This window comes from Sylvia atricapilla, chromosome 16, assembly GCF_009819655.1.
Source record: "Sylvia atricapilla isolate bSylAtr1 chromosome 16, bSylAtr1.pri, whole genome shotgun sequence".
NCBI classification, from domain to species: Eukaryota; Metazoa; Chordata; class Aves; order Passeriformes; family Sylviidae; genus Sylvia; species Sylvia atricapilla.
Window position 1 is genome coordinate 692,662 of NC_089155.1, and position 27,003 is coordinate 719,664.

At 55.5% G+C, this 27,003-nt stretch overlaps 3 protein-coding genes across 5 annotated transcripts in view; 2 read left to right on the plus strand and 1 right to left on the minus strand.

Moving 5' to 3' along the window:
• The window catches only part of DLGAP4 (DLG associated protein 4), a 60,612-nt gene extending 45,869 nt beyond the window's left edge, over window positions 1-14,743 (plus strand). For all 3 annotated transcript variants that reach the window (XM_066330475.1, XM_066330476.1, XM_066330477.1), the window contains 6 exons: window positions 6,236-6,597; window positions 7,915-8,006; window positions 8,437-8,846; window positions 10,699-10,790; window positions 11,924-12,076; window positions 13,106-14,743. In XM_066330475.1, the coding sequence (XP_066186572.1) occupies window positions 6,236-6,597; window positions 7,915-8,006; window positions 8,437-8,846; window positions 10,699-10,790; window positions 11,924-12,076; window positions 13,106-13,321 (1,325 nt within the window). In that variant the 3' untranslated portion in view covers window positions 13,322-14,743. The remainder of the gene's footprint in view (window positions 1-6,235; window positions 6,598-7,914; window positions 8,007-8,436; window positions 8,847-10,698; window positions 10,791-11,923; window positions 12,077-13,105) is intronic.
• Window positions 14,744-19,062: 4,319 nt separating this feature from the next.
• Window positions 19,063-24,791, minus strand: TGIF2 (TGFB induced factor homeobox 2). The gene is made up of 3 exons (XM_066330500.1): window positions 24,664-24,791; window positions 23,046-23,281; window positions 19,063-19,772 (listed from the first exon to the last, which is right to left on the minus strand). The coding sequence occupies exons 2-3, from the start codon at window positions 23,244-23,246 to the stop codon at window positions 19,233-19,235; spliced, it is 741 nt and encodes a 246-aa protein (XP_066186597.1). The 5' UTR covers window positions 23,247-23,281; window positions 24,664-24,791; the 3' UTR covers window positions 19,063-19,232.
• On the plus strand, window positions 23,696-24,751 carry LOC136368670 (uncharacterized). The gene has a single exon (XM_066331042.1). It carries the CDS (start codon window positions 23,696-23,698, stop codon window positions 24,749-24,751), a length of 1,056 nt encoding a protein of 351 aa, XP_066187139.1.
• Window positions 24,792-27,003: the final 2,212 nt, after the last annotated feature.

A 27,003-nucleotide genomic window follows, 5' to 3' on the forward strand; every position in this document is an offset into this window, starting at 1 on the left:
TCCATGATGCTTCTGGTACACTGAAAAATCCAAAGTCCGTTATGTAAAGAGTTCGCAGCCCTCAGCCTTTCCTTCTCTGGTGAAATGTTCCCTCCCAAAGTACAGGGACTGGGTCTGTGATTAGAACTGCTGCTGGGGCTCATGCAGCCCTGAGTGCCCCTGTGTCTGGTTCAGGCATCCTGGGACACCCTGCGTGGTGGCTCTGAGAGTGACCAGGGCTGCAGCTCTCACTAAGGGCATCTCAGGCACGGTTGATCAGAGGACACAAGTGGTTGTACAGAGTATTTTGTACTGCATTTTTGAATAAGAGCTGTACTGTTAGTCTACAGACACAGCTGATGTTCAGTGGGAGCCTTTGCTTCTGACTGCAACATTTGAGAGATGCTCCCTTGAGTCTGAGGTCTTTTTTCTGCAGATATGTCCAGTTCTTTCATTTCAGTGATACGCAGGAACGCACCATACTTGGCAGTGGTCAGGGCAGTCCCTTTTTTCCTAACACTAGGTACCACATGGATACATGGGTGATAAAATTCTGTCTTGCCAGCAGAGCCTTTGGGGTGTACAGGAGTGCTGTGGGCAGGGTGTTCCAGACCTGAACAGGGGCAAGGGTTAACATCTTTCACAGCTCTGTGTGTGTGCTCACTGCACCAGCACTTGAAGTGTCTCCCAGCTGGGTAGCAAAGACCTATTGGCACAGGTCTGTTAATGCTGTGACAGCCTCTCTGGCTGCTCAGGGAGGGCCTTTGCTTAAAGCTGAGAAGTTGTTTCTTTGTGTAACAAAACGCCAGATTGCTGAAAGGCAGCCTGCAAACCCAGTACCAGCTGTGCCAAGGGGGATCTGCAGTGTGGGGCTGGATGGAGGCTGCTCCCAGAAGAGCTTTTGTGGCAGCAGTGGAACACAGGAAAGGCATCTCCCCTCACAAGTGAATTGATGTTGTTCAGGGGGGAAATAGCCACTTCCCATGGGTCAGGAAAAGTGATGGGGGTGTCATTCTGGGTGAGAGCTGCTCATCCTCTGTAGCTGCCAGTAGGAGCAGCTGCAGTGGTTGGAGAGACACTCCTGCCTTGGAGTGTCAGGGTGTCACCCCAGCCTGCTGCTCCTCACCTCTCCTTGGCCCCTGCTGCAGACCTCCCTGCCCTTTGCTGTGCTCCCTGACACTGCTGGGATGCTCCTGCCTCTGCCTGGAGTCCCTGTGGGGTGAGGGTGTCCCATGGCACAGAGCTCAGGGCCTGGCTCTGTGTCCTGGGAGCAAGAGGATTTTATGATGGGAGAAGCGACAAGCCTGCAGTGATCCCTTGTCCCAGCTGCCATTCCAGCCAGGACCGAGCACTGCTGCTTTGCCTGAGCCATGCTGAGAATGGGGAATGTTGAATTTCTCCTCTGCCCTCCTTCAGAAGGTGATTTGGGTGTCTAGGCTGGGTTTATACAGGGCTATCCCAACGGGTAAGAGGGCTCTTCCCTGATGCTGCTGTCGGGGAGGAGCTCCTGGGGAATTCTGTCCTCTGACTCAGAAGCACAGCCTGGCTTGCTGTGTGGGCTCTGTGACAAGCAGAAGCAGCTGGTGGAGTGTTTATGGTGTTCCTCAGGGTCATCAGGAGAGTTAAAGGACTCTGCAGGGCTCCATGGGCACCACCATAGAGGTGGCACATGGTTTGGGCTGTTCTCTGGAGAGCTGCTTGTGCCAGGATGCTGCTGGTGTTGGGGTCACCCTGCAGCTTGGAGTGAGGACTGGCAGGAGAGCCCATGGCCCTTCCCTGGCTCCTACGACCCACTTGTGTGTGTCTCTTACCTCTGTGTAGTATCAAGGGGAGACATTTAGTTTTTCAAAGATCACTTCCACTGAGATTTACAAAGGGAAAGCACTGAGGTAGGAGGTATTTATAGCATTTCCATAAGCTGCTTCTCTGAACAAATGCAGTTACTCGACTTCACTTTACAGGAATTGTTTTGTTTAATCACTATAAAATTTCTTTTAAATCTCCTCCAACAGTCTAAAGACAGTCATTCTGTCAGAGCAAGAGGTGGCATCTTCGCAGGCATTTCCCATCGTGTCTAGATGGAAATTTATGGGAGCCTTAAAGAGGTGAGATTTAGATTAGATATTAGGGAAAAATCTTCCCTGTGAGGGTGGGGTGGCCCTGGCACAAGGCTTCTCAGAGAAGCTGTGGCTGTCCCATCCATGGAAGTGTCCAAGACCAGGTTGGATGGGGCTTGGAGCAACCTGGGATAGTGGAAGGTGTCCCTGGTCAGGGCAGGGGTAGGAAAAAGATGAGCATTAAGGTCTCTCCAACCTCAGCCTCTGTGATTTCTGACTTGTATGATTTTCCTGTTGACTAACAAAATTTGAGTAGGTTTCTCAGCAGTGCCTCTAACTGGTGCAGGGATCTTGACCTTCAGTGTGCAGAAGGAGAAAAATTGGGTGTGAAGTGATTATTGTGACCATAAAATCAATGTGTCCATATTGTCTTCAGTATGAATTGTCACTGGGGCTCATTTTCACTCGAACACTGTGCAAATAAAACACCCTACAGTTCATTGCAGCTCTAGCCTTGAAGTGTTCCTCAAGCTGATGAAAATCAGGTCAGATTGCTTGGAATGCAGCTGTCCCGGTTCCCTTGGCTATTGGAAACTGCCTCCCAAAGCAGCTCCTTCCAGCTGGGAGACCCTGTGGCAAAGGCCAGCCCAAAGCCCTGCAGCTGGAATCTCCAAGGGGATAATGCCACTGATGCCATTTGCTGCAAGATTATTCAGTGGTGGTTTTATTTGAAAGGCAAATGAGCTTGCCTTGTGGGAGAGATTATTTCAGCGCATTCCACTTTATGTGTGAGGAAATGAGGTCGTTCCTCGTGGAGCAGGACAGAGTAGCAGCCAACCCTGATGTTTGAGGGCAGGGGAACTTGCTTCCACAGCTGACTGTGGCTGGGAGCCTTTGAGGTGATTTACCAAATATAAGGATGGTTTGAGTAGGTCTTTGACGTTCCTGGAATGATTGGAAATGTCGCCAGGCTGTATTGAATCAGCAATAGCAGCAGAACACTGGCACTTGAGGGCAATTGTGGTCCTTAAATCTGACTCCAAATACCTTTGCAGTGATCCTGGTGGTGCTGCCAGGTACTGAGCAGGTACCAGCATGGTGAGGTGGGAGCAGGGGCTGGATTTCACATTCTCTTATGACTCTACTTTTAGTCTTCCAAGAAGCAAATGCCTCTGAAAGGAGAGGGAGAGGATCCCAGCATGCCCAGCTGGTTTTTGAGGGTATAAGGCTCTGCAAACAGTTCCTCTGCCCAGGGCTGCATCCTTGGGGATTGCCCAAGCCCCTGAGGGCAGGTGCAACGTGCTAATTTGGAAACATGCAGCTTTCTAAAAATAATTACAGAAGAAAGACTATAATCAAACATCCTCCTCCCCAAAATCAATCATCCACAGCATGCTGTGAATTCCTACTGCTTGCTGAAATAAGCCTTAGAAGATCCTGTGAGCAGGAAAAGCCTAGTGCTGCAGAACTGGAAGCTTAAGCATGACTTCCATGTTCTCCTGTTGTTTCACACTTTTTCAGAGTAGGGATGATGTTCCCAAGCAAACTGAGCTGATGGTCCTGCTCCACTGCTTACAAGAGCTGTAGTTCCCCATTGCAGCTCAAGCTGATTTTATAATATAAAAGTCTGTGACTTCAGCAAGTCCAGAGCAGATCCATGCCTGCTGAGCTGTAGCCCTTTGGAAGGGTACGTTAGCAACTGGAATGCTCCTGACTGGTGGGAATGGCCTCAGAGCAAATCCAAGAGGGAATGCTGCCTGCTTCTCCTATGGAAACACTGGGATGTTCTTGTCTTCCTCGAGATTTGTCTTGTCCCACAGGTGCAGGAAGCACTGAACCGTAGTTCAGCATTGTGTTGAGGGCCATGGACAGACTGTTCTGGGTGGGCTTGCTCTGACTTGGGCTTTTAAAGCCCATTCTAAAGTGTGGTTTCTGAGTTTGCTGGGCAGTCAGAAGTCCTTTATTATGTTTGCAGAGGGCTTCAGTGGGGTTGATTTGCAATGGCATTAACTAATGCATCCACCGTTCTTCAAAGTTCCTGATCCTTTTGTGTTTGTCATTTGCAATGTTTCTTAGAGCCTTAGACTTAGTTTTGTAGCTCAGGTGGTGAACCGTTTGGGCACAGATACATGAATAGGGGTGTGTTTTGTTGGTCCTGGGTCTTTCCCATCCAGAAAAACCTGTACTGCCCTTCATTCAAGCTAGGTGGCACAAAGGGATCCCAGGAACCTTCCAGGGGAATTCAGCAGTTTCCCCTTTAAAAGAACAATGCAGACAGTGTTTGTGCTGTCTGTTGGTAAGTGGATAGTGACTTTGGGTCTGGCTTACTGACCCTGGACACCACTGATCTGCCCCAGGAACTCTGTGCTGCTGTGCCCTCCCCTTTTTCTGCCTGGCCATGCTATTTGATGTCAGATAGCCATCAATTTCCTTTCCCAGTCCCAGCCCTAGTAGTGTCCACAGCAGCTGGGAGCTAGGCTGAGCTCATGGTGATCATGCCAGCCAAGCCACCAAGGGCTGTGGCCAGTCCAGCTCCAAGCAGGACGGTGTCACAGGGGCTGTGGGGGAGCAGGACATCCTGGGCACTGTCCCTGGGGAAGAGCAGGGGCCATATGGAGGGATTTAACTGAATGGTTATGTGACATGCTGTCAACTCTGCCAGTTGGAGTGGCTCTAGCTTGCCCTGGCCAGTTGCCGCTGTAGCCCTGGTGCAGTAACAGGAGTAACCTGTTGCTTTGGGGTGTTGGCACAGCTGATCCAGGGGTGCCTCTGCCATGGCTCTGGTCAGGCTGCCCCTACAATGCCCCATTAGGATGGGCTGCTGCTGGAAACACAGATCTCCTCCTCCGTAATTCCTCCCTTTTAGTTCCTCCTTTAAAGTGAGCTTTAGCTCTTAATATGGTAAATAATGGGATGTGTAAATGCAGGCATGTCCACACACTGTCAGTAAGGCTCATGGGGCAGCTCTGTGATTGCCCCACAGGGAATGTGGCTTTCAGGGGTACGTGGAACTGGGTCTGGCTCCACTGGAAATGGTGAGGCAGGTGTGATGTGGGGAGTAACTGCACATCTCTGGAACTAAGGAGGCTGCTGGCAAGGGCTGGGATGTGTTGTGGAGTGCAGGGGAAAAGCAGTTTGGGATTGCACAGGAGTTAATAGGAGGAACCAGAGATAGGATAAGAAGGGGAGTCTGGTGACTTGGGGAGGACTGAGAGTACAGGGGTAGGGGGCTAAAGGGGGTCGGTCAGTTGTGTGTAGGAAGGTGGCTGATTAGTGTATTTTGCTATGCCCTGCCCAGTGCAGCCTGTCCTGGCTGCACAGCAGCAGGAGTGGGACTGTGGCCTCAGAGGCTTATATATCCTGGGCAGACTGAGAGCCTAAACATGGCTGCTGCAGCATCCACATGGATTTACTTGTATTTTACATGTATCTTCACTGGTAGATTTCCATCCTGTCCAGCCAGAGACAGGAGCGGGTTGGGGCTGTGGCTGCTGTCCTGATTTGTGTAGCCAGCCACATATCTATCCCTCCAAGTGAGATATGTGTGTTCTGTGTCTGCTGAGCACACCTCTCCAGCCTTGGTGCCACTTGGATCTGGTGCTAAGGAGCAGCAGTCTCACCACTCTTGGACTGTTGCATCCAGACAATGTCTTTTTCTCTGGCGTGGAGTCACTGGGCTTGTTGGGCTTCAAATGTGTATTCCTGCCATCAACATCTAACAAATTTTATGGCTTCTTTCCATTTTTGTAGGAAAAATCATCACCCTGATCCAGATATTGAAACTTGTCAACTGATGGGACAAAGATCTGAGACACTTGGCTGTACTAGGACACTAAAACATAGGGTTTAGCCAACGAGTATTTCCCCACTGTGGAGCTTACACCTGCCAAACCCTGTAGCATTCTTGGGAGGCTTTTCTATCCCTCTTCTCCATTTCCAGATTTCTACGCATCATGGTACTCCTTTTGACTTCTTTTGCAAGCTAGCTCTGGCTCTGCCTTCGCTTCCCCTATGCTTTGGTGTGGGTCCCCGGCGTGAGCTGCTGCCTGTGGGCTGGTTCTGCACCTCTGCCTCCAGCTGCTGCTCGGAGGCTCCTCTTGGATGTCGTGACTGACCTGCTTTTTCTCTCTCTTCCACCGTATCTCTTTCCCTCCAACCTGTCTCCTGGGTTCTCCATTCTTCCCCCTCCATCCCTGCAGGTTCATCATGCCTAGTGGCATATAAAAAGACTCCACCTCCCGTCCCGCCTCGGACCACATCCAAGCCGTTCATCTCTGTCACTGTGCAGAGCAGCACTGAGTCGGCGCAGGACACCTACCTGGACAGCCAGGACCACAAGAGTGAGGTCACCAGCCAGTCAGGGCTCAGCAATTCCTCAGACAGCTTGGACAGCACCAGGACACCCAGCGTGACCAGAGGCAGCGTCGTGACTCCAGCCAGAGACACTCCAGACTTACCTCAGAAAAATGCAACTTTGAAAAGTGACAAAGGGACTCTGACTAACGAAGAGCCTAAAGTGGAGAATATCCCCAAAAGAAAGCTATCATCTATAGGAATACAAGTATGGAATAGTTTGTTCTCCTTTGTCCCAAGGAATGTCCTTGCCCCATCCATTTAGTGTGTGCCTTTTCTGTGACCAGTTGTGAATCTGAGCTCACTTAGAATAGCAAGAGACAGTCACTGCCTTGTCAGAATAACTGCCTGTGTTCCCAGGGCCAGAGACAGCAGCACTTTGCCTTAACAGCCCAGAAAGGACTAAGCTCTTTTAGTACAAATCTAAAATGTTTTCTAGAGCAGAGGGGTCATGTTAACTTGGTGAGTCCCTCTGAAGAGGCCTTTTGCTGCTGGTCTGTCTGTGCCCTGTACTCTGTATTGCTTCCCATCAGTCTGCTCCTTGTCCATCGTAGTTCTAGGGACAATTCTCCCCTGAGAGGTGGGCCCTTCTGCTTGATGTCCATGTGGGAAGGGCTGCTGCAGTGCCAAATGGCCCCAGGGCTGCAGGCAGGAGAGAGTAATTCCTTGCTGCCCAGCTTTCCCAGCAGATTGGTCCTTCTCTTGCTGGAAGCATTTAACTGTCGGAATCAATGGAAATGAGCTGTTGATAACACAGTGAAACGAGAACCCAGTGAGTAGCGCAAATCTGTGCTTTAGTCAGCAAAATGCATCCTCTGGGGCTGTGCCCTCCTCTGGGACAGGTTTCTCTGTTACAGGTGGCCGTGAGCTCTGGTTCTGTCCCAAGTGCTGGATACCAGCAGAGGGGAACTTGAGCAGCTCCAAGTGCAGTTGCTTTCAGTTGCTCTGTTTATGCTGAATGAGTTCTCTATCAGCTTTACAGCAAGACCAGCTCAGTACAGGTGACAGTGAAGGCCTCTTTGTAAGGCTGGTGGGGCAGAACACCTAAAAGGGCAGCAAGGGGGAGAAACACACTGGAGAGGCTGACTGCCTTTCTCTGCTTTTTCTTTTCTGAGCTGGTTCCTAAGTCACCTGGATTTCTTTCCTAAAACCTTCTAACCCTCTTATCCAGAGCCATGAAGGGTGTCAATCCCTGGGAGAGAGGCTTTGCTGTCAGTGTCAGTCATTTCTCTGTCTTCCCTTGAATGCCGTGGTCCCTGACTGTGTGGGATGCCACGGGGACACAGCCCCAGCCGTGCAGAGCCCAGGGCTCCTGGCACAGGTGGTGGCAGCAGCCTGGCAGGACACAGGCCTGGTCCTGAGATGGGAACAGAGCTGAGCAGTAGCCTCGTGCTTGTCCTTAGGCAGCCCTCCCATGTGCTGTCAACATGCTCGATGTGTGCACACTCCTGGTCTACTAACGTGAATTCCAGCCACAAGTTCTTGTGTCTGTTTTTGTCTGTATTTTTTTTTTTTGTTCAATAAGGTTGACTGCCTTCAGCCAGTGGCAAAAGAGGAGCCTCCTCCACCAGCCACCAAATTCCAGTCCATCGGGGTACAGGTAGAGGACGAGTGGCGGTAAGTGAGACACAACTTGTGCAGTTTCCTTTTATTTTAAATTGTGCCTCCCCCACTTGTGCTTAGACCTTCTTCCCTGCTTTGTGCCAGTGAGTGGTATTGAATGGGACCCATGGAGAGCTCTTCTCCACAGCACACATGCGCTGCAAAAAGCACTTGCTCTCTAACAGCCAAATCAATGGGAGCTTGAAATTAAATAAAAAAATTTTAAATTCCAAGCTGTAATTAGAAACATGTGTCAGTCCTCTTGTCTGAATGGCCGATTGCAGTAAGCAGGCAACCTTATAATTCTGTCTGTCTGAGTGTGTGGTGTGTCTGTGTGTGTGGAGGGGCAGGAGAGGCTCTGCTGTGGCCATGGATTTTGGTGTCGGTGTGGGAGTTCCAGCCAGACCGAGCTGTGCTATTGAACGATGGCTTTTGGTCCCTGCAGAAACAGCCACTCTCGCAGCATGTCCTCCAAACAGGACACAGACTCTGACATGCAGGAGCCCAATAACTCCAACTGTAAATCATCTGAGAGAAGCCTTGCTGAGTGCCCCCAGCACAACAACTCTGTTGGTGTTGATGCCTCCACCAGGCAACCAGCCAAGCCCTCACAGATTAAGAGAAACCTCTCCTATGGAGAAAACAACGACCCGGCCCTGGAGCCTTCTTCTCTCCCTCCTCCTGACCCCTGGCTTGAGAGCTCCTCTACGTCACCATCAGAGCCAGCACAGCCAGGGGCCTGCCGGCGGGACGGCTTCTGGTTCCTGAAGCTGCTGCAGGCAGAGACCGAGCGCCTGGAGGGCTGGTGCCGCCAGATGGACCAGGAGACCAAAGAGAACACTCTCTCTGAGGAAGGTGGGTGTGGGCAGCAGCTCCTCCCTAAAGAAGGAGCTGGAGCTGAGTATTGGGTCAGTTAAATTGTGGTTGCCCCACTCCTGGAAGTGTCCAAGGCCAGGTTGGAGAGGGCTCGGAGGAGCCTTGTCTAGTGAAAACTGTCCCTGCCTGTGGAATGAGATGAGCTTTAAGGTCCTGTCCCTTGCAGACTACTCTGGGTTTCTGTGAAATTGCTGACAGCCAACAGAGCCAGAGCATGGAGATGAGGATGGGACAAGTAATGCTTTTTCCTTGAAAAAGGGTAATGTAGCTTCCTGTAGCAAATGGAGTAAGAATTAATGCTGTGATGCAGCATAAAAGACGTACAGGAGATACAGTGCAGCTTCTGACCACTGAAAACTGCTAAAAGCTTAAATGGATTTAATCTTAAAAATGGTTAAATGGAAAAAGCTTTCAGGGAGGCTTTGGGATCTCTCCCTGCCTCACCTATTACTCTCAAACAGGCAGGGGAAAGCTTAGCTGGCAGTGGGGCAGAAGGAACACCACTTCGGAGCTTGTTTGCTCAGTTCAGTTGATGAACTTGTCTTTATAGCAAAGAGGTTTCTTCACATGGGAAAGCCTCACTGAATTTTGTTGGGTACACCAGAAGCACAAAACAGAGAACACAAAAGTAGGTCATTTTATGGGGTTCAGTCCCAGCTGGGCTTGTTCCTATATTTTCAAATGCCTTGTCAAAACCTGGGGGTTTTGCAGTGGGAGTCATGCCTCTGATGCATACAGAGTGACAGGAGTGGGTGATGAGGCTGCAAGAGGGCAGGATCTTTGTGTGGAGCCTGGTTTTGATGTTTCTAAAACCTAAGAAAGGTGAAACAAAGGTGAGGCTCAGTTTTAGCTCACTGTCACTGCTGGGGCTCCAGAAGCTAATCCCTAATCCGATTCCCTGAGGTGCTGCCCTGGCTGCCAGGGAGACAGGCTGTGCCAGGGATCTCCCTGCCTCGGGGCTGGCCTGGCTTGACCTGTGGCAAGGAAAGACATCAAGACCTGCATGGCATTGTTCTGTGACTGCCAGGAGCAGGCTGTTTGATTGTGTCACCACAGCCTTGGTGGGTGGGAGAGCCCAGGGTGTGCTTGTCCAGCCAAGATCTCCTGAGCAGGCTCAGGGACAGCAGCAGAGCAGGGGCAGGACTCAGGTGGTCCCTGTTGGTGATGCAGCTGCAGGCACATGGGGCTCTGAACCTGCCTCTGAAAGGGAAAAGCCCAGATTGTATTTCCTTTAATGAGCTGAGGAACATGTCCATGCCCTGAGGCTGCTTGGAAAACCCATTAAGAGCAGCATAAAGTCCTGGGTGTTAAAAGCCCTGGCCTGTGTTACTTGCTGGTACAGGGAAGCTGGAGAGTGGTCCCTGTGTCACCTTTCCTTTGTTCAGGGCTGGGAGAGCAGGCTGGGATCTCTAAGCAGGTGTCAGGAGACCTCGTTGAGGTGGTGCTGGCAGCTCCTCTGAGGGGCTGAGGGCAGTTATGGAAGATCTCTACCAGCTTTGGATGTTGTGATGTCCTCAGCCAGGTCTGTGTTTGGCCTGCTAGAAGGAGCAATTGCAAACAAATGTAGTTGCAAAACATCAAAACTGAGAGCAGTTGATGCCTTGAGGATCTCTGAAATTCCTTTTCTGATAACTCGAGTGTTTCTTTGCTCCAGAAATGCTGGAGTTTGTTGCTACAATTAATAAATAGTCTGTTCAACTCAGGTCTTTTTTTTTTTTTCCTTTCTTTCTTTCTTTCTTTCTTTGTTTTTGTTTTTTTTTTTATTTGGGGGTGGGGGGGGTGTGGTTTGGGTTTTTGTTTTGGTTTGGTTTGGTTTTTTTGTCCCCCTCAGTCTTAGGAAAAGTCCTGAGTGCAGTGGGCAGTGCACAGTTACTAATGTCACAGAAGTTCCAGCAATTCCACGGCCTCTGTGAACAAAACTTGGTGAGTCTGTATCTTTTTTTCCTGGTTTTTGAGAGGATGCATCTCTTTTAAGAGCACTAAAAGGACTTGCTCAGGTGTTAACAAGCTGCTGTCTCTGTGAAAACACAGCCAGCACAGCCACAGCCTGCAGTGCCAGGCCGGGGAGGGCTGGGTTAGCACAGAGGTGCTTCCTGGCTCTGAAGGGCTTTATGAGGCAGGCGCCTGAGGCTGGGCCACATCGGGGGGACTGTTTGAAAAGTCTGCTCTTGACCACACGTGCTCCCTTTGCGTGTGTGGCTGGTGACACTGTCCCCAGGTCACTGGGAATTGATCTTTGAAAGGGAATGCAGAGGTTTGCCCTTGCTCAGAGTTGACCTGGGCTAATGGGGATTGATGGAATCTGTGGTTTAGTTTTCCCCTCAAGCTTTATGGTAATATGGATTTTGCAAACTTCCTCAGAGGTGAATTCCCCTTTAGATGTAGGGTAATCTTGGAGAGACTTGAGGGGCAGGAGGGGGTAAAGTGCTGATCTCAGCTGAGCAGCAGCACCAGCGGAGCTTTGTGTGATCTGCTTGGATCTGATCCTGTGCTTTCCAGGGTCTGTGGTGGTGGTTCAGCTGTCTGGGAACTGGGAGAATCCTGTTCTTGGAAGAAACTTAAGCTACTTAAAATTTTTCAACCCAGCCTGAGAAGTACTGATGCTTTCAGGTTGTTTTGGCTGGAAATGTAGCAAAATAATTGTGCTTATGGAAGCTCAGTTTGGCTCCTTGGAGTGCTGCACATCCAGGCACCAAAGCTGGGTATCCATTTCCATTTTTTCCCTCCCTGAAATCAGGGTCTCTCTGTAAGAAATCGTTGTTGCTCTGATTGCCATGCTCAGCACCTGCTTTTGGAAGTTCCTGCTGTGGGGTTAGTGCCAGCACTGGGTGTCTTGTTCAGGATTACTCTGCAGTCAGGACCTGCTTCCTGAGCTTGCCAGAAATTATCTGGGGTGTAAATGATGGCTTTGTGTGTCCATGCTTAGGGCTGGTGTCTCCTGTGCGTTCTCACTGGGTTTGGTTGCAAGCAGGCGTAAAAGGGGTGAAGGTGCTGTGCACACAGCTCTGCTGGGTGTGTTCTTCCTGAAATGGTGTTTTTAATGCTTCCCCTTCTAGAACCCTAACGCAAATCCCAGACCCACAGCCCAGGACTTGGCTGGATTTTGGGATCTCCTCCAGCTGTCCATTGAAGACATCAGCATGAAGTTTGACGAGCTGTACCACCTCAAAGCTAATAGCTGGCAATTGGCAGAGACACCGGAGAGAAAGGTGAGTGAGGGGCACTGGGGAGTGACCAGAACACCTTGTACACATTTGGGGTACCCGAGGTCTGGTTTTGTCTGCAAACAGATGCTCTCAAGGGCTTTTTCCATCCTGCACTTGTCATCTCACAGCCTCACAGGACACCGATGCCATTCCTCTTGAGTAATTGTGGGAAGAGTTTTGTACAAGGGGGAAAAGGTGTTGAATGGAGAGAGCTTGGAGTGGTGAGCAGTGGTGCAGGGGCCTCAAGTGTTCCTTGCACTGTGTGGATGGATTTAACTATCCCTAGTGCCCAAGTAATGAAAAAAAACAACTTGAACCTTTGGAAAATGCAGGACAGGTGGTGTCCTGGCTCTGCCGTAAGGGAAGGGAGGACTGTGGCTCAGGGCAGGGTGGCTTACTGAAATTTTGCAGTTCCACATCAAGTTGTGGAACTGTGCTGTGCTCTGAGCTACAGCTGAACTAAACAATCCCTGAACTCCAGGCCACTCCAGGGGAGCCCTGTACCGTGGAAACTGCATCGAGGGGAGGGTTAGGCTGGGTAACAGGAAAAGCTTCTTCCCTCAGAGGGTGCTGGGTCACTGTCCACGGCCCCAAGGCTGATAGAGATCCAGGAGCATTTGGACAACGCTCTCAGGGACAGGGTGTCCTGCAGGGATTGGACTTGACAATCCTGGTTGTGGATCATCAGCCTCTGGATCATGGACTGCCATCCCAGGAAATCCCATCCGAGGTCAGGTTGGACAGGGTCTAGTGGAAGGCGTCCATGGCAGGGGGTGAAACTGGATGATCTTCCAACCCAGACCGTTCTGTGATTCCATGATTGGTGTGGGTCCCTTCCCATTCAGGACATTCTGTGATTCCATGAAATGCAAAACGGCTCCTTGCAGAAACCGGGGCAGCTGATTTTGAGGAGTGTCTGTCTTGCTGCAGAGCTGCTCTCCCTGACATGATCCCAGTCCCTTCAGCAAGGCACCCACCCAGCTGTGCACGTTTATATCAGGTCTGGGTTTTTTCCTTACTGTCTCCCTAAAGGAAGAGAAGAAACCACCCCCTCCAGTGCCAAAGAAGCCGGCCAAGTCCAAATCGCAGCTGAACCGGGACAAAGGCTCCGACTCGGACAAGCAGCGGCAGGAGGCGCGGAAGCGGCTGATGGCGGCCAAGCGCGCGGCGTCCGTGCGGCAGAACTCGGCCACCGAGAGCGCCGACAGCATCGAGATCTACGTCCCCGAGGCCCAGACCCGCCTCTGAGCCCGGCCACAGCCAGCCCGCGGCTTTTATAAGTCATTAAATGGAGAAAAAAAATGGTTCTCTCGAAACTGGTGTGATTTATTCAGTCTAGAGACAATGAGCCATCCTTGAAAAGGGCTCCTGAGTTGGCTTTTTTCTCTCTCAGCTTTAAGTAATGAAGATTTTAACAAAAAAAAAAAAAAAAAAAAAAAAAAACACAAACAAAATTAAAAAGAAAAAATGCCCCTCGTTTTCTCCCCAGCTTGTGGTGTTGCAGAATGGACTGGACAGACTCCTGGGAACTCCAGCCCCTCGACCTGGAACTTCAGTCTTTTTACTTGTTCTATCTCATGAGATATATTAGCTTGTTTACAAGAAGAGGACAAGAAAACATGAAGCCTTGAGCACTTGCCATGCTGTGTTCTTCCTCCTCCTCCCACCTATTCTGCCCTTCTCATCCTTTATTTTTCCCTCCTCCTGCTCCCATTCTCCCACCCTTTGCATGGTTTTGGTTCCCATGTCTGGACCTCCCTGTCCCTGCAGAGAACACCTGTGGTGTGTCCTTCCTGCTGCCCTGTCCAGCCAGCAGCCTCCTGGGCTTTGTGTTCTTGGGATGGGGATGTTGGGGTGGGGGAGGACGGGCACAGGGGGCCATATCCTCAGTTTGTTGGAGAGAGAGGATGTCAAGGCTGTGGAATGTGGGATTGAAATGCAGCCCAGAAGCAAAATGTGCAATAAATCTGGCGCAGGGGATGCCGAGAGCCGGGCCCCGCTTCGGGCACAGGAGCGGAGCTGAAGGAGCGCAGCGCACGAGCCACATCACTTTGATTTCCCTCCTCTTCCTGTTCCGACACCATTTTCCTTGGCTGGCTGGTGGATAGAGGAGCTGCTGCAGTGGAGGCTGTGGGGTCAGTGTGTCCAGGAGGAGGGGGTGTACATATGCACATATACACTTAGTAGTACCTGTATAGTAATTCCTACACACGGATCCGGCCCACGCTGCCACGGGGGTGGGCAGATGTATAGCATATATTTTTACATGTACTATATCTAGATGTGTGTCCAAGTGTGTGTAAAAATATATACCCTGTGTGTAAGCAGATGACTATTTTTTCCTTATCTCCCTGCTCTCTGGGTAGAGGAAGGATTGCTAAATATTTTTTAGCCCATTTTTTTTTTCCCCTTTGTAGGTCTCCTTTCCGGTCTGGCTCCTTGGAGCCAGAGCTGCCACCCCCCTGATTCTTTGCCACCCTCTCACACTGAAGGTTTTTGTCCCATCCTGAGGGATCTCACTGGGGATTTTTTTTTTCTCCTATTCACATTTGAACAAGTTGGGAGATTGTGTGCTACTGTCATGGGGGTGGAGGTGGAATCCCAGTGGTTTTGGTGAGAGTGTTGGTGATCCAGAAGGCAAAAAATAAATAAAAGTGGAATCCTGAATGATGCCTACTGCCCATTGTGTGCTGTCTGGGACTGTCCATGGAAGCTGCTCTCAGAGGTCTCTGCCCCCAACCATAGAATTCCTGAAGCTTGGCTGTGCTGGGATTCAAATTGGGCTGGAGCTGGGGGTCAGGCTCTGCTCCCAGGGGACAAGGGCAGGCAGCCTCAGGTTGCTCCAAGGGAGGTTTACATTGGATACTGGGGGAAAGTCCTTCATGGAAAATGTGCTCAGGGGTGCCCAGGGCAGGGGCGGAGTGCCCAGCCCTGGAGGTGGCACCTGGGGTTGCGTGGGCACGTTGGGGTTTGGCAGCAGCTGGGCCGCATCTTCCCGGCCTTTCCCAACGTAAAGATTCCGCAGAGCAGAGACATTGTTGGGTTGCACTGTCTGATTTCGAGGTGGATTGTAAAGATGCAACTTTAGGGCTCTCTGGCAGAGAAAGGGTGAACACCAAGGAACTGGGGGAGGTTAATTTATTTATTTTATAATTTATTCTTCCAAGCTGCTGCTCACAGAGTGGTGAAACGATCCTTGCTGCCCTGGGCTGGGCTTGCTCATAATATTTATGTTCTTATATAATGTAGATTTGTGTGTGTGTGTGTATATATATAGTGCCTATGCTCTAACATGTAAGTGAATTTATAAAGTACTAGAAACTAATTTTAATATGGTTTTGTATCTTATAATTAATACAATATTTTAAATTCACCTACATATATAAAAATACATATACAGAGGTAAGAGTTACATACTTCTATACACATAGACATATGTGTAACACACGTACAAAAACGTGTTTTACATATTTAAACATGCCTTTTATAAATCTGAGAAGTATTTGTTGTAGATATTTAATACCGCTTTTATAAATAATTTCATAGCCGCTCCTTGTAGCCACCTGTTTATTCTGAGCGCAGAGGACTGGGGCAGCCAATCAGGGCGCTGCCTGAGATCACGTGGGGAGGTGGTGTCACGAGATGGCTGCCTGCCAATCACAGGGCGGTGTGACGTTAACAAAATGGCAGCGCCCTGCCATAAGATGGCGGGTGAAACAAAATGGCCGCCCCCACTGGAAATAGGGGATGAAGCCATGTGTCAAAGTACTTCCGAGCCCTATCAACCACTCACAGCACGGTACGTGCCGCTGCGGCGAACGGCCGTGGGCTGCTGGGAGAGGGCGGGGCTCGAGTGGGTGGTGGGCGTGGTCTCCTCTTGGTCCGCGCCCACCTCCGGCAGGCGGGAGCCGAGGGCGCCGTGTCCGGCTCCGTGTCCTGTATGTCGTGCCCCGTGTGCCCCGTCCGTGTCTGTGCCTGCGTCCTCTGTCCCTGTCCGTGTCTCCGTCCCCATCTCGGCCGGGAGCTGCAGCCTCGCGCTTTCCCGCTCCGGGCTCTTTGCACGGCTTCCCGGGAATGCTCGGGAATTCCCCGCCGCGCCGGCTTGCTTCGCCCTGCCCGGGCACGGCCCGGTCCCCGCAGTGAACAGGGCAGCGCCTGTGTCCGGGGCCCTCCCAGGACACCGCTCCCGGCGCTGTCCCGGCGGGGGTGGCCGCGCTGCCTCCGGCCACACGCGCAGGGTTCGGGGAACCTCGGGATGCGCAGCGCTCCCCGTTCCTGCGCTGGTTTGGGCACGGCCGGGCGCGCCCCGCCCCAGCCATGGCGCTCCAGGGAGGGGTCCCGGAGCCAACCCCACTCGGGGGGACTTTGGGGACAGGGCTGGCAGTGGCCTGAGAAGTATGGGAGGTTGGGGTTGTTCAGCCTGGAGAAGGGGACGCTCCGGGGAGACCTCAGAGCCCCTTCCTGGGCCTAATGGGGCTCCAGGAGAGCTGCAGAGGGGCTTGGGGCAAGGGATGGGAACGGCTTCACATTAACAGAGGATACATGGGATACTGGGAAGGAATTCCTCCCTGAGAGGATGAGGCGGCCCTGGCACAGGTTACCCAGAGAAGCTGTGGCTGCCCCATCCCTGGAAGAGTCAAAGGCCGGGCTGGACGGGGCTTGGAGCACCCTGGGATAGTGGAAGGTGTCCCTGCCCATGGCAGGGGGCTGTGTCTTTCCAACCCAAACCACTCTGGGAAACACGAGAGTGTTACATTCATGCGGCTGTTCTGTGCCCGGGTCAGAGCCTGGGGCCTGGGGGGCGGCAGGGCTGGGACAAGGATGGGGGTCCCACTGGAGGACCCCTCCCAGCACCACCAGCCCCAGCTGATGCCCTGGGAGGCAATGGAGGTGCGTGTGGGGGAGGTCAGAGCGGTGCCTCCCCCAGGTGACCCCCGTGTCCCCACGCTGTCCGTCGGCACCGTGTCCTCAGTCCTCGGGAGCTGCTGGTCTCTGCTGGTGGGAGCGGGTCCCCGAGGCTCTGCTGGGCCTGCCGGAGTCATGGGCCCCTCTGTGCAGCTCAGGAGCCCCAAGGTGCTGCCTGGGGCCACAGGAGGGGCAGCAGAGCTGTGCTGTCCCCAGCTGTCATCCCGTGGCACAGGGCAGAGCCTCAAGTAGGGCTGGCAGACCCTGCCCTGGCTCCAGCCCCCCACTCGCCCTAGGAATGTGCCCCCTCCCATATCTCTCACCCGAAGCACAAAGCTCCAGCAGCTCATGGACCGGGGGGATACCCGGGTGTTATTCTAGGGGTTTCTCCTGGTGGTGGAGAACCAAGTGGGGCACCCACAAATGACACAGTTCACTCTGACACACAGCTCATATTTAAAATAACAACCAAAACTAAAAAAAACTTTTTATTTGACAATAGGAAAACAAACAAAAAGGTATTTACAGTAGTTTGTTATTTCTCCATAGATTTAATTCCAATAACTCCTGCCCTCCCAACTCTCTGGTCCATCCCAGGGCAGTAGCACCAGCCTCTGGCACAGGCACAGCTCTAGGGGAAGGAAACCACTTTAGTTTGTCTGGGGCAAGATGAGAGCAAGAGGCCAAACAGCCTCTCCCTCCCCCAGGGCAAGGGACAGAGCTGCAAGGGGGTGACAAGGTGAAAGAGGGAGTCCCAAAAATGAGGACTTTCCCTGGAAAGGAGACAAAGGGCGAACGGAGTCTGGACATAGAAATGGAAGTGAGGGTGAGAGACACACAATGGGCACCCACCCGCCCCAGTGCCACCCCAGCACTGCACAGGGCACCTGCCAAGGTGATGCTACTGGAAAGTCTTCCCATGGCGCCCTCTCCCCTGGCACCTTCCCTCTGAAGAAATGGGAGGTGGGAACACACCAGTCCCCCAAATCAGCACTTTTCCCTTCCAGCTCCATTCTGTCCAGTGCTCTCCCCTAGCCCCACAGAGCTCCCAGTCCTGAGGCTGGGACTGACTAGTCCCCTCTAGTCATCAACTCGTCTGGCTAACTACCACCGGGATTAGTGCCCCTCGGGACAGGGCACTGTCATTAACTCACATCCCGCAGGACATCTGGCCCCGGCACAGCACCCAGGGACAGCAAGAGCTGCTCAAGGCGCCCAGGCCCGGCTGCTCCCAGCACACGCCAGTTTGTCACTAGAGGTCCCCAGCACCGCACAGCCACACGGCAGAGGAGGGGGACAAGGGAGCAACAGCTCCATCCTCCGCCCGCCCAGCGCCGCTTCCCCGGAGCCCCGCGCTACACTTGCGAGGACGCGCAGGGCCGTGCCCACGCCGCGCCTCTTTCCAAAGGTTTTATGGAAAAAAAAATAAAATAAAAAAAAAAAGGAAATGAAGTAGGGTACAAAATTCACAGTCTCAGCTCTGCCCAGGCTTGGCCACGCGCTCACTGCTCCAGGCACAGCGTGCACACATTCAGCATGAACTCGAGGGGAATGCAGGGAAGGTGAGGAAATGCTTATAGATTAAAAAAAATAATAATAAACATGTCATAAATCACAAAAAAAAAGGGGGAAAAGGGAAAATGTTTCAACATAAAACTTGCTAAAGAGCACCATAGAGATTTCTACTGGCAGCATCCACAACAACCTAAAAAGGAAGAGGAGGGTCCTATTTTTTCCGTGATAACATGTCACAGACTGCATGTTTCCAGTTCATCTGTCCTTTGCCCTTCCCTGGGCAAGGCAGGGCCCCTGGCCAGCACTGGGCCAAGCGGGCCGAGGGGTAAGAGTGGGAAAAGATCAGAGATTTGGGAGACAAAGCTTTTCATCCACAGTCCTTAAAATAGACACTGGCATTTAAAAAGTCGGTTGTCTCCGTCTCCCTGATGAAACGGTGCGGGCTGGCCCCTTGTTTGCAGGAAAGGAAGAGATCAGCAGGTTTTCGCTGGGAGCTCCAGTGCCCGCTTCGGCCGTGCGGCAGGGACAGGGCACCGCCAGCGCGGAGGTCGGGGCACGCCGGTCCCCGGCAGCCAGGGCACCTCCCCGCGGGAGCACGGCGGGATGGGACAGGCCTTCCTCCGCCGCCTTCCGCCGAGAGAGACCAGAGCCCCCGGGAGGCGGGAGCCGCTCCTGGGACGGGCCGCGGGGGTGAGGCAGAGGCCGGGAGGGTCGGGCCCCCCCGGGAAGGGCACCGCGGTTATTTGGAGCTTCCGGGGGATTCGGTGCGGGGAGCCAGGGACAGCTGCCCCCCCTGCCGCTGCCGCTCCAGCTCGGCCGCCTTCTGCAGGGCCACCTCCACCAGCAGCTGGAAGCTGCTGAAGTCGTCCCCGAAGAGCTCCGGGGGCGTCGGGGGCGGCGTGTTGAAGAGTCCGGGCGTGGGGCTGCCCGCCTCGGCCCGCGCCAGCAGGGTCAGGGTGCCGCTGCCGCCGGGGCCCGGCCTGGGCACGGCCTCGGGCCCGGGGCCCTTCTCCCACTCGGGGCTGCGGGCGCTCAGCACGGCCAGCGCCCGCGCCGGCTGGCACAGTACCTGCGGGCACACCGACACCGACAGCACCTTGGAGGCGCCCGCGGGCGGCACCACCAGCACCCCGGAGCCGGCGGCAGCGCCCCGCGGCACGGCCACGTCGCCGGCTTTGCCCCCGCGGCGGGAGATGGTGAACTGGTTGGGGTCCTTGCCGTCCTTGCGCAGCATGTCCGGGAGCAGGCGCCGCCGGGCGTTGATGAACCAGTTGCAGATCTGCGAGGAGAGGGGCGCGGCGGGCTCAGCCGGGGGCCGGCAGCCCGGGGTCCCACACGCCCGGACTACCACGGGGCCCCCCTTCCCCAACCCTGCACCCCCTTTCCGTGGGGCTCCAGAGAGACACGACCGGCGCCGGCACCCACGGAAACCCCGACACTGGCTGCTTCCTGCCCGGCACCGCCTGCCCGGGGCAGCGCCTTCCTCCCTGCGCCCACCGCGGCTGCCCCCGGCGCTGCGGCCCCTGCGGGACCGTGCCCCGCTCTCCAGCCCGCACGGCGACTGCAGCGAGCCGCAGCCGCACGGCCCGGGGGCTGCGCTGCTCTGAGCACAGCTGCCCCCGGGGAAGGAGGGGCTCCGTGCCGTGCCCCCACCGCACCCCGAGGTCCCAGCTGCAGGCAGGTACGGCTCAGCTCCTGCCATTCCCCGGCCAGAGGCCGTGGCATTGCACTGAGCCTGCTCCGAGCCCATCCTGCAGGTCCCCGGCCAGGGGACAGTTTTTCTCTCTCCAGGTGACCTATCCCGGAGCTCAGCCCTGTTTCCACACTGCTGCCAGTGCACTGCAAACCCGAATGGGAGCACGGAGGCTGCCAGAGCAGACGGATGGCAGGAAAGCAGCATGGATGGAAAACCCTAGAAACCATCAGGTGATGGAGCTGCAGCCCCTCAGCCCCTAACAGGGACGGCAGTGAGGCAGCAGAGACACCTTCCTGTGTCCCTGCCCACGAGCAGGGACACAGCTCACACTAAAGGCTCTCCCAAACATCTGCACGTCTGGCAGCCCTTTGCCATTACTGACCCTTGGCCATGGGTTGTTTCAGCATCTTTATATAAAATGCTACATTAAAATAACTGCCTTCTTCCTTGAAGACAATTAGAAGAGAATAAATCGGGGGGGGGGGGGGGGGGGGGAGGGGGAGTCTGATCTTTCCTAAATCAAAAGCTATGGAAAATATTTTCCCCAAGGAGAGAGAACTTGCCACAACTTCATTCACAGTAAGATCTCAGCTGTCATTTTTTCCTTTAAGACAATATTTAGCATTAAAAACCCTCAAATACATCAGTCTTACTCCCTCTTCTGTTGCAAACCCCCTCTCTTGCAAGCCTTAGCTGGGTCCCCTTGACATGATCCTGTGATGCTGTGGTCCCCTTGACATGATCCTGGCCATCCACTACTGTGATCCCTAACCAAAGAGATAGACTCCCAACAAAAAGCCCAACTCCTCAGTGCTGAGAACCCCCCAAAATCCTGCCTGTCCCTCCCACCATGCTCCTTTCAGCATTCAATTCCCATTGGAGAACACGGCACGAAGACAGGCACGCACAGCCACTGTGACAGCAGGCACACATCACAGAGTGGGACATGCTCTGGCTCTGAAGCAGTTACTGGTTTTTAATCATGGCCATCCCCTTCCCTCCCACCAGCACACCCCATTCTGTCCCTTTGGGCAACATCTGTCCCCCCAGCACTGTGAGAGCAGCATCTCCTCTGCAGGGAGGAAAAGCCCATCCATCCCACAGCAGGTTGGAAAGCTGTTGCTGTCCAGTGGGAACAAGTGCCACTTTCCTAGTGCTGGAATTTCTGCAAGGGAGGCAGAAGACTTCCTGCTGTCCCTGATGCCTGGCTGCCAGTGCCCAGCTCCAGCTCCCCAGGCCACTGGAGCAGGCAGGGGGGTGCACAAAGAAACAACACAGGGTGGGTGTTTGACCAGTGCCTGTGGCAGAGCCCTCATTCCAGACACTGTTTGGAAGGGTAAGATCAGCATCACAGACTGAACCCCACAGCCACACACTGGGGTGTCCCTCCACCCCAAAAGGCAGAGAATTCCTGCTGCATCCCCTCAGACTGGCAGAAACCTCAGTCTCAGCCCTCAGCTGGCACTGGGGAATGCCACTGGGCTGGGACCCCCTGCCCAGTGGCTGTGGGGGCCACTCGGAGCAAACAACAGCAGGGCCACACTTCAACACAAACCCACCCATGTGCCAACCCCCTCCTGGGTCCCACGGGGCTCAGGGCACTGTCCCTTGCCAGTCCCACCCAAGCCTCCGTGTGCCAGGCACTGTCACTGTCACTGAGCCAGGACAAGCCAAATTCCCACAGCCCCAGGCCCGTTGCTGCTCCTCCAACACTCAGCCTTTAGCCCATCCAGGAGCTCCAGCCTGTCCCTGGAGCAGCTGCTGGACACAATTCTGTGGCACAGCCAACACTTACAGAAACACATTCAAATCCAAGAGCAGGTTTACCTTGCTGGCCAGGAAGAGGAGAAGCCAACAGCCTCTGCCCACACTCGGTGTCTAGGCTGGGACAGCAGGCCAGGACTGTGCTGAGCCACAGGGAGAGGAGCCAGAGGTACAGAGGAAGCTCCAGGAGAGGAGCAAACCCACTGGCCCTTGCCTGCTGCCCTGCACCCTACTGCACCCCACATCCTGAGAACAGAGTGAAGCCCACATTCTGTCAGGCTGGGAGAGGGGGACAGGGCCCAGGGCACCAGGCTGTGCATGGAGCACAGGGACAGCAGCTGCAGGCAGGCCGTCCCAGATACCCTAAACACAAGAGGGACCACAACACAGTGGGAAGGACAAGCACTGCTCACCCCCACTGCTGCCCAATGCTCCTGCCTGGGCACCCATCATGGTGCCTTGTGGAGAACATCAGCCCACAGCTGGGAGCAGGACAGGGAGACTCCTGGACAGGGCTCCCCTTAATGTAGCTGGTGTAACTGGGACCAGGTGGGGCAGCCAGCACTTAACAGCCCAGGGGGCTCAAAACACAGCCCGCCTCTCCCCCCTGGTTAAAATCACAGAATATCCTGAAGCTTGAAGGGATCCACAAAGATATTCAAGTCCAACTCCTGGCCCTCCCCAGCCCCAGGGCTGTTCTCTTCTCAGCTCTGTGCGCAGGGAGTGGCCATCCTGGCCTCTGCTGGGGGTGTCCAGGGCAACAGGATAAAGTAGCATCCCTCAAAACCCTCCCACTTGTGCGGCTTTTACCGACAACACGGTATTCAGCCTGTGTCTACTCCGGTCCCTCCACCTTCCAGCCGGCCAAAATGCTCTGCTCCAGCAGAGCTGGTCTCCAGGGCTCAGACACCTCCCCAGAAGAGACCCTCCCTTCACACAGATGCCCTTCCATCCCAACATCCTTTCCCTCGCCTCCTCGCTGCCCTTCAGTGGCGAATGATCCCAGCCTGCCCAGTCCTTTGGGATCCTCAGTGGGCTTCTCCTGTCCCACACCGCATGGCAGTGTCCCCAGCGGTGAGGGCTGGCTCCTACCTGCAGCACGGAGAGGCTGGTCTGCCCCGAGAGGCTGAGCTTCTCCTGCTCCGAGGGGTAGGCGTTGAAGCGGTGCTCGTACAGCCAGTCCCGCAGGATCTTCACCGACTCCTTGGGGAGGTTTCCCCTTCTCTTCCTCTTGCACTGCGAGGGATCAGGGGATGTGGCACCGTCCTCGTCCCCGGGGTCACTGTCCGACATCGTGGAGCTGCCCGCGGGACCCCCCTGGCTGAAGCCTGGCAAGGGGGAACCAAAGGGAGCTTCGGGCGGCGTCCGGTCGGGGGAGGGGAAGGAGCCTCCCCCCGACCTCCCCTCGCCTCCAGCGGGGGGTCTCACCCCCTCTGGGCCCGCCCGGGGGGGAATCCCGAGACAGAGACACCCGGGGGGCGACAAACCACCGGCACCCGCGGGACAACAGGGGTACCGACAGAGCCCCGGGCTGCGGAGGAGCTCCGCGCACGGCACGGGGCTCGGGAGCACTCGGGGGTCGGGGGGCACCGCAGAGGGAGGGGGAAAAACAAAAAAAAAAAAATCCACCATGGGGTGGGGTGGGAGGAGGGGAAGGTAAAAACAAAAACAGTCTCAGCAGGAGAAAGAGGCCGGAGCCGGAGAGTGGGAGAGGAACCACGCGGGGTCATTGTGCGGCGGGGATGGAGGCGGGGGCGGCTGTCACGGGCCGGGGGCTCCGCGGAGCGGGGCGGTGCGGGCCGGGCCCCATCGCGCCTCCGGCCGCAACGGGCGGCGAGGGGCCGGCGCCGCCGACACAAAGCGGGGCAGCGGCGGCCGCGGCCCCCCGGACGGCGGGGAAAGAGAGCAGCCCGAGCGCGGCCCCGGCTCCGCGCTCCGCCGCCGGCCCCGAGTTATCCCCGGCCGGCGAACTCCGCCGTAACTCCGAGTCGCGGCGAGGCGGGCGGGACCCCGGCCCGCGGCTCCCGCAAAACTTCGGGAGGCGCCGGCGCGGCCCGTCCCGCTCCGTCCCGCACAAAGGCGCGGGGCCGTCCCGCTCCCCCCGCGCCCCCCCGGGATCCATCTTTGCGCTCACCCCCGGGCCGCCGCCGCCGCCTGGGCGCTCGCATGGGCCGCGCCGGGGTCTCGGGGCCGGGGGCCGGTGCGGGGCCGTCCCGCGGCGGCCGGCGGGGCGCGGCGGAAAGTTTTGGGTGGGCGGCGGTGACAGATGCCGAGACAGAGTTCCCTTTGTTCCCGAGGAGGCAGGAACTCGCCGGGCCCCCCGCCCCCGGCCCCGGCCCCGGCCCGCCCGCCCCCGGCTGTCACCGGGCACCGGCGCCCCCCCCGCCCCGCCGAGCCCCCCCTCCCCCGCCCCGCCGAGTCCCGGCCGGTACCTGGCGCCGGCGCACCCCCGGACTCGGCCCCGCTACCGGACACGGCCCCCGGCGGTCGGGGGCAGGGACGGAGAGAGCCCCGGAGCCCCCGCAGCCGCCCGCCCCGCGGAACCCCCAGCGCGGAGCTGCACCCGCACGTGGGGCACCAGCGGGGACATCCAGCCACGGGCGCCCACTTGGGGACAACCGACTCTGGGGACACCCACCCACGGACCGCCCCGTACCGGGACGCTCACCTGGGGACACCCACCTGGTGAAACCCACCCAGGGACACCCACCTTGGAACTCTCACCCGGGGACATCAACGCAGGGGTGCCCCACGAGATGCTGCACAAGTTCCTTCCCCTGGCTGAATCCCGTAGCTGAGCCCCAGGGGTTACCCGTGTCTGTGGGCAGAGGACAGGGACGGGCCTTGTGACAGGAGATGCAGGACCATGTGAGGGTGACAGACCTGGGGACTTCAGAGCACCCTGAAGTTCCATTAGTGCTTCATTTTGTCTTACCAGATGGGAATCAGAAGAATGGCACGTCACTGCTCCCATGACAGAGGAAGGTGTTTCTAAGCAATGGCGATGACCAAGAGGCAGCCAGGTGGAACCCTTGTTGTGCCGTGACCATCAGGCTGGCCAAGGGTCTCTGGAAGCCCTTCTGCTCTCCCCGGTGCCTCTCCATGACCACAGCAGAGCCCAAGGTCACCTTCAGAATTCTGGAGACCCAAATTGCTCCATTTATGTGCTGGATGGTCCAGGATGTGGCGAGCATGGGATTTGGTTTCCCCACCACAGTTCTGTGGCCCTTCTGTGGCATGGGGCTGGTTGCACTGTCACCCTCTGCCAGGTGCTCATGGAACCCAAGGGGATGTGTCCATCATGGGGTCTCCTGGAGCAGTGTCTTCATCGGTGGGAAGAAGAGAGAGGAGCTGCTCTGAGCAGTGATGCCACACCCCAGCACCTGTGATGGAGAAGTGCCACCATGGGAATGCAAGACAGCCCTGTCCTGAAGCTGGCCAGAGCCCTGCCCCCCGAGAGACCCCCTTCTGGGGGGCATCTTCTGGGGATATCCTTTTAGGGGTGTCCACCCCCTGTTCTGGGCACATCCACACTCACCCTTGGCAGCAGGGTGCATCCCCCAGGGACCTGTGTGCTGCTGGGGCACAGCACCCCGAAAGTCACCGAGTCCTGCTCCACCTCTCCCCCACGAGCCTGGCTTGATGTCACCCTGCCTCTGGGGCAGCTCTCTCCCCTCCCAGGCTCCACCACCCTCTGCCAGGCTGTGCTGCAGCTCCCCTCCCTCCCCTTTTCCTGCTTGCAGGGGTAAAAGGTGGGAATCCCTTCATATACTGAAATCCCTTATGGTCGATTTTGGTCTGGGAGAAGCAGGATGTGTGGTGCAATAAGGGATTAAATAGCAAAAGCAAAAGGAGGACTCCTTAAATCAGTTATTTTGTCGCTTCTAAATCTCCATGACCTGAGTGGAGCTGTGCCCCAACCTGCTATTGCTGCATTAATGCCAAGGTAGCAGGGGCTGGTGAAGCATCAGGTGGGGTGTGGGGGAGCCCTGGCAGCACCTCCCACCCTCTGCAGGGTCACTCCAGGGCAGGGAGCATCCCCTGGCCTGCTCTCACACCAGGCTGGCTTCTGCCCGAGCAAACCAGGGCCATCACTGGGCAGGGCAGGGCAGGCTCATCCTGCCCACTCTGCTCCCTCTGCAGCCTGGTGTGTGACACTCCAGAGCACCCCAGACATCCCCTGGACACTGCCTGGGGACAGTGCCCCAGCAGGACTGGTCCTTCTGAGCAGTCTACTTTTGATCCTACCTGTTGGAAAATGCTGGTTTAGTGTTCCACCGAATTGAGACAACTGGAAATGGCCCCTGGGCCTCAACCAACCTCCCAGGGCTGGGCCATGAGCCCCTCTCCCCGGATCCCTCCACCCACCTTTGCTCCCTGGACTGGTTGTGGCAAGGCCCATTGGGTGCCTAAGCGGAGCATGGAAAGAGCCTAAATTCCCCGGGCAAAGCCCAAGCTGGGCATCCCAGTGACTCCCAGCTGATGGGGAGTAAGGAGCCTCTGGGATCAGGGGCCAGGAATGGGGCTGTGTGCATCTCCCTGCTCTTCCCAGTACAAGCCTTTGTCTAGGCTGAGCCCTGCCTGGGCCCATTGACATGATAATACTAGTAAACTTCAGCATTTGAACAACAATCAGCCAACAAGAGCCTGAGGGTGAATGCTGGAAACCCAGAGGATTCTGGGAACCCCAGGGGGATGCTGGAAATCCAGGGGAAGCTGGAATTCCCAGGGGAAGGCTGGAATCCCCAGACAGCCTCCCAGAGTATGGACACTTCCCAGACTGTAACTCCTCTCCATCCTTTGCCCACCCTCTGATATCCAATCTGCATTTTTTGCAAGGAAATTGGATTTGTGGTTGGCTGTGCTGGATGTTGCTGCCACCTTGCCCTTTGGGTCCACTGCTGCAGCAGCAGGTCCTGCTCCCTCCTCAGGGCCACTGGAGCTGCTGCAGGCTGGGATTCCTCGAGCAGGAATGGTCCTGGGAGCTGGGCTCCAGCACTGAAGCCTCTCTCTCTCTTGGGCATTTGCAGCCCCTCTATCCCATCCTGGC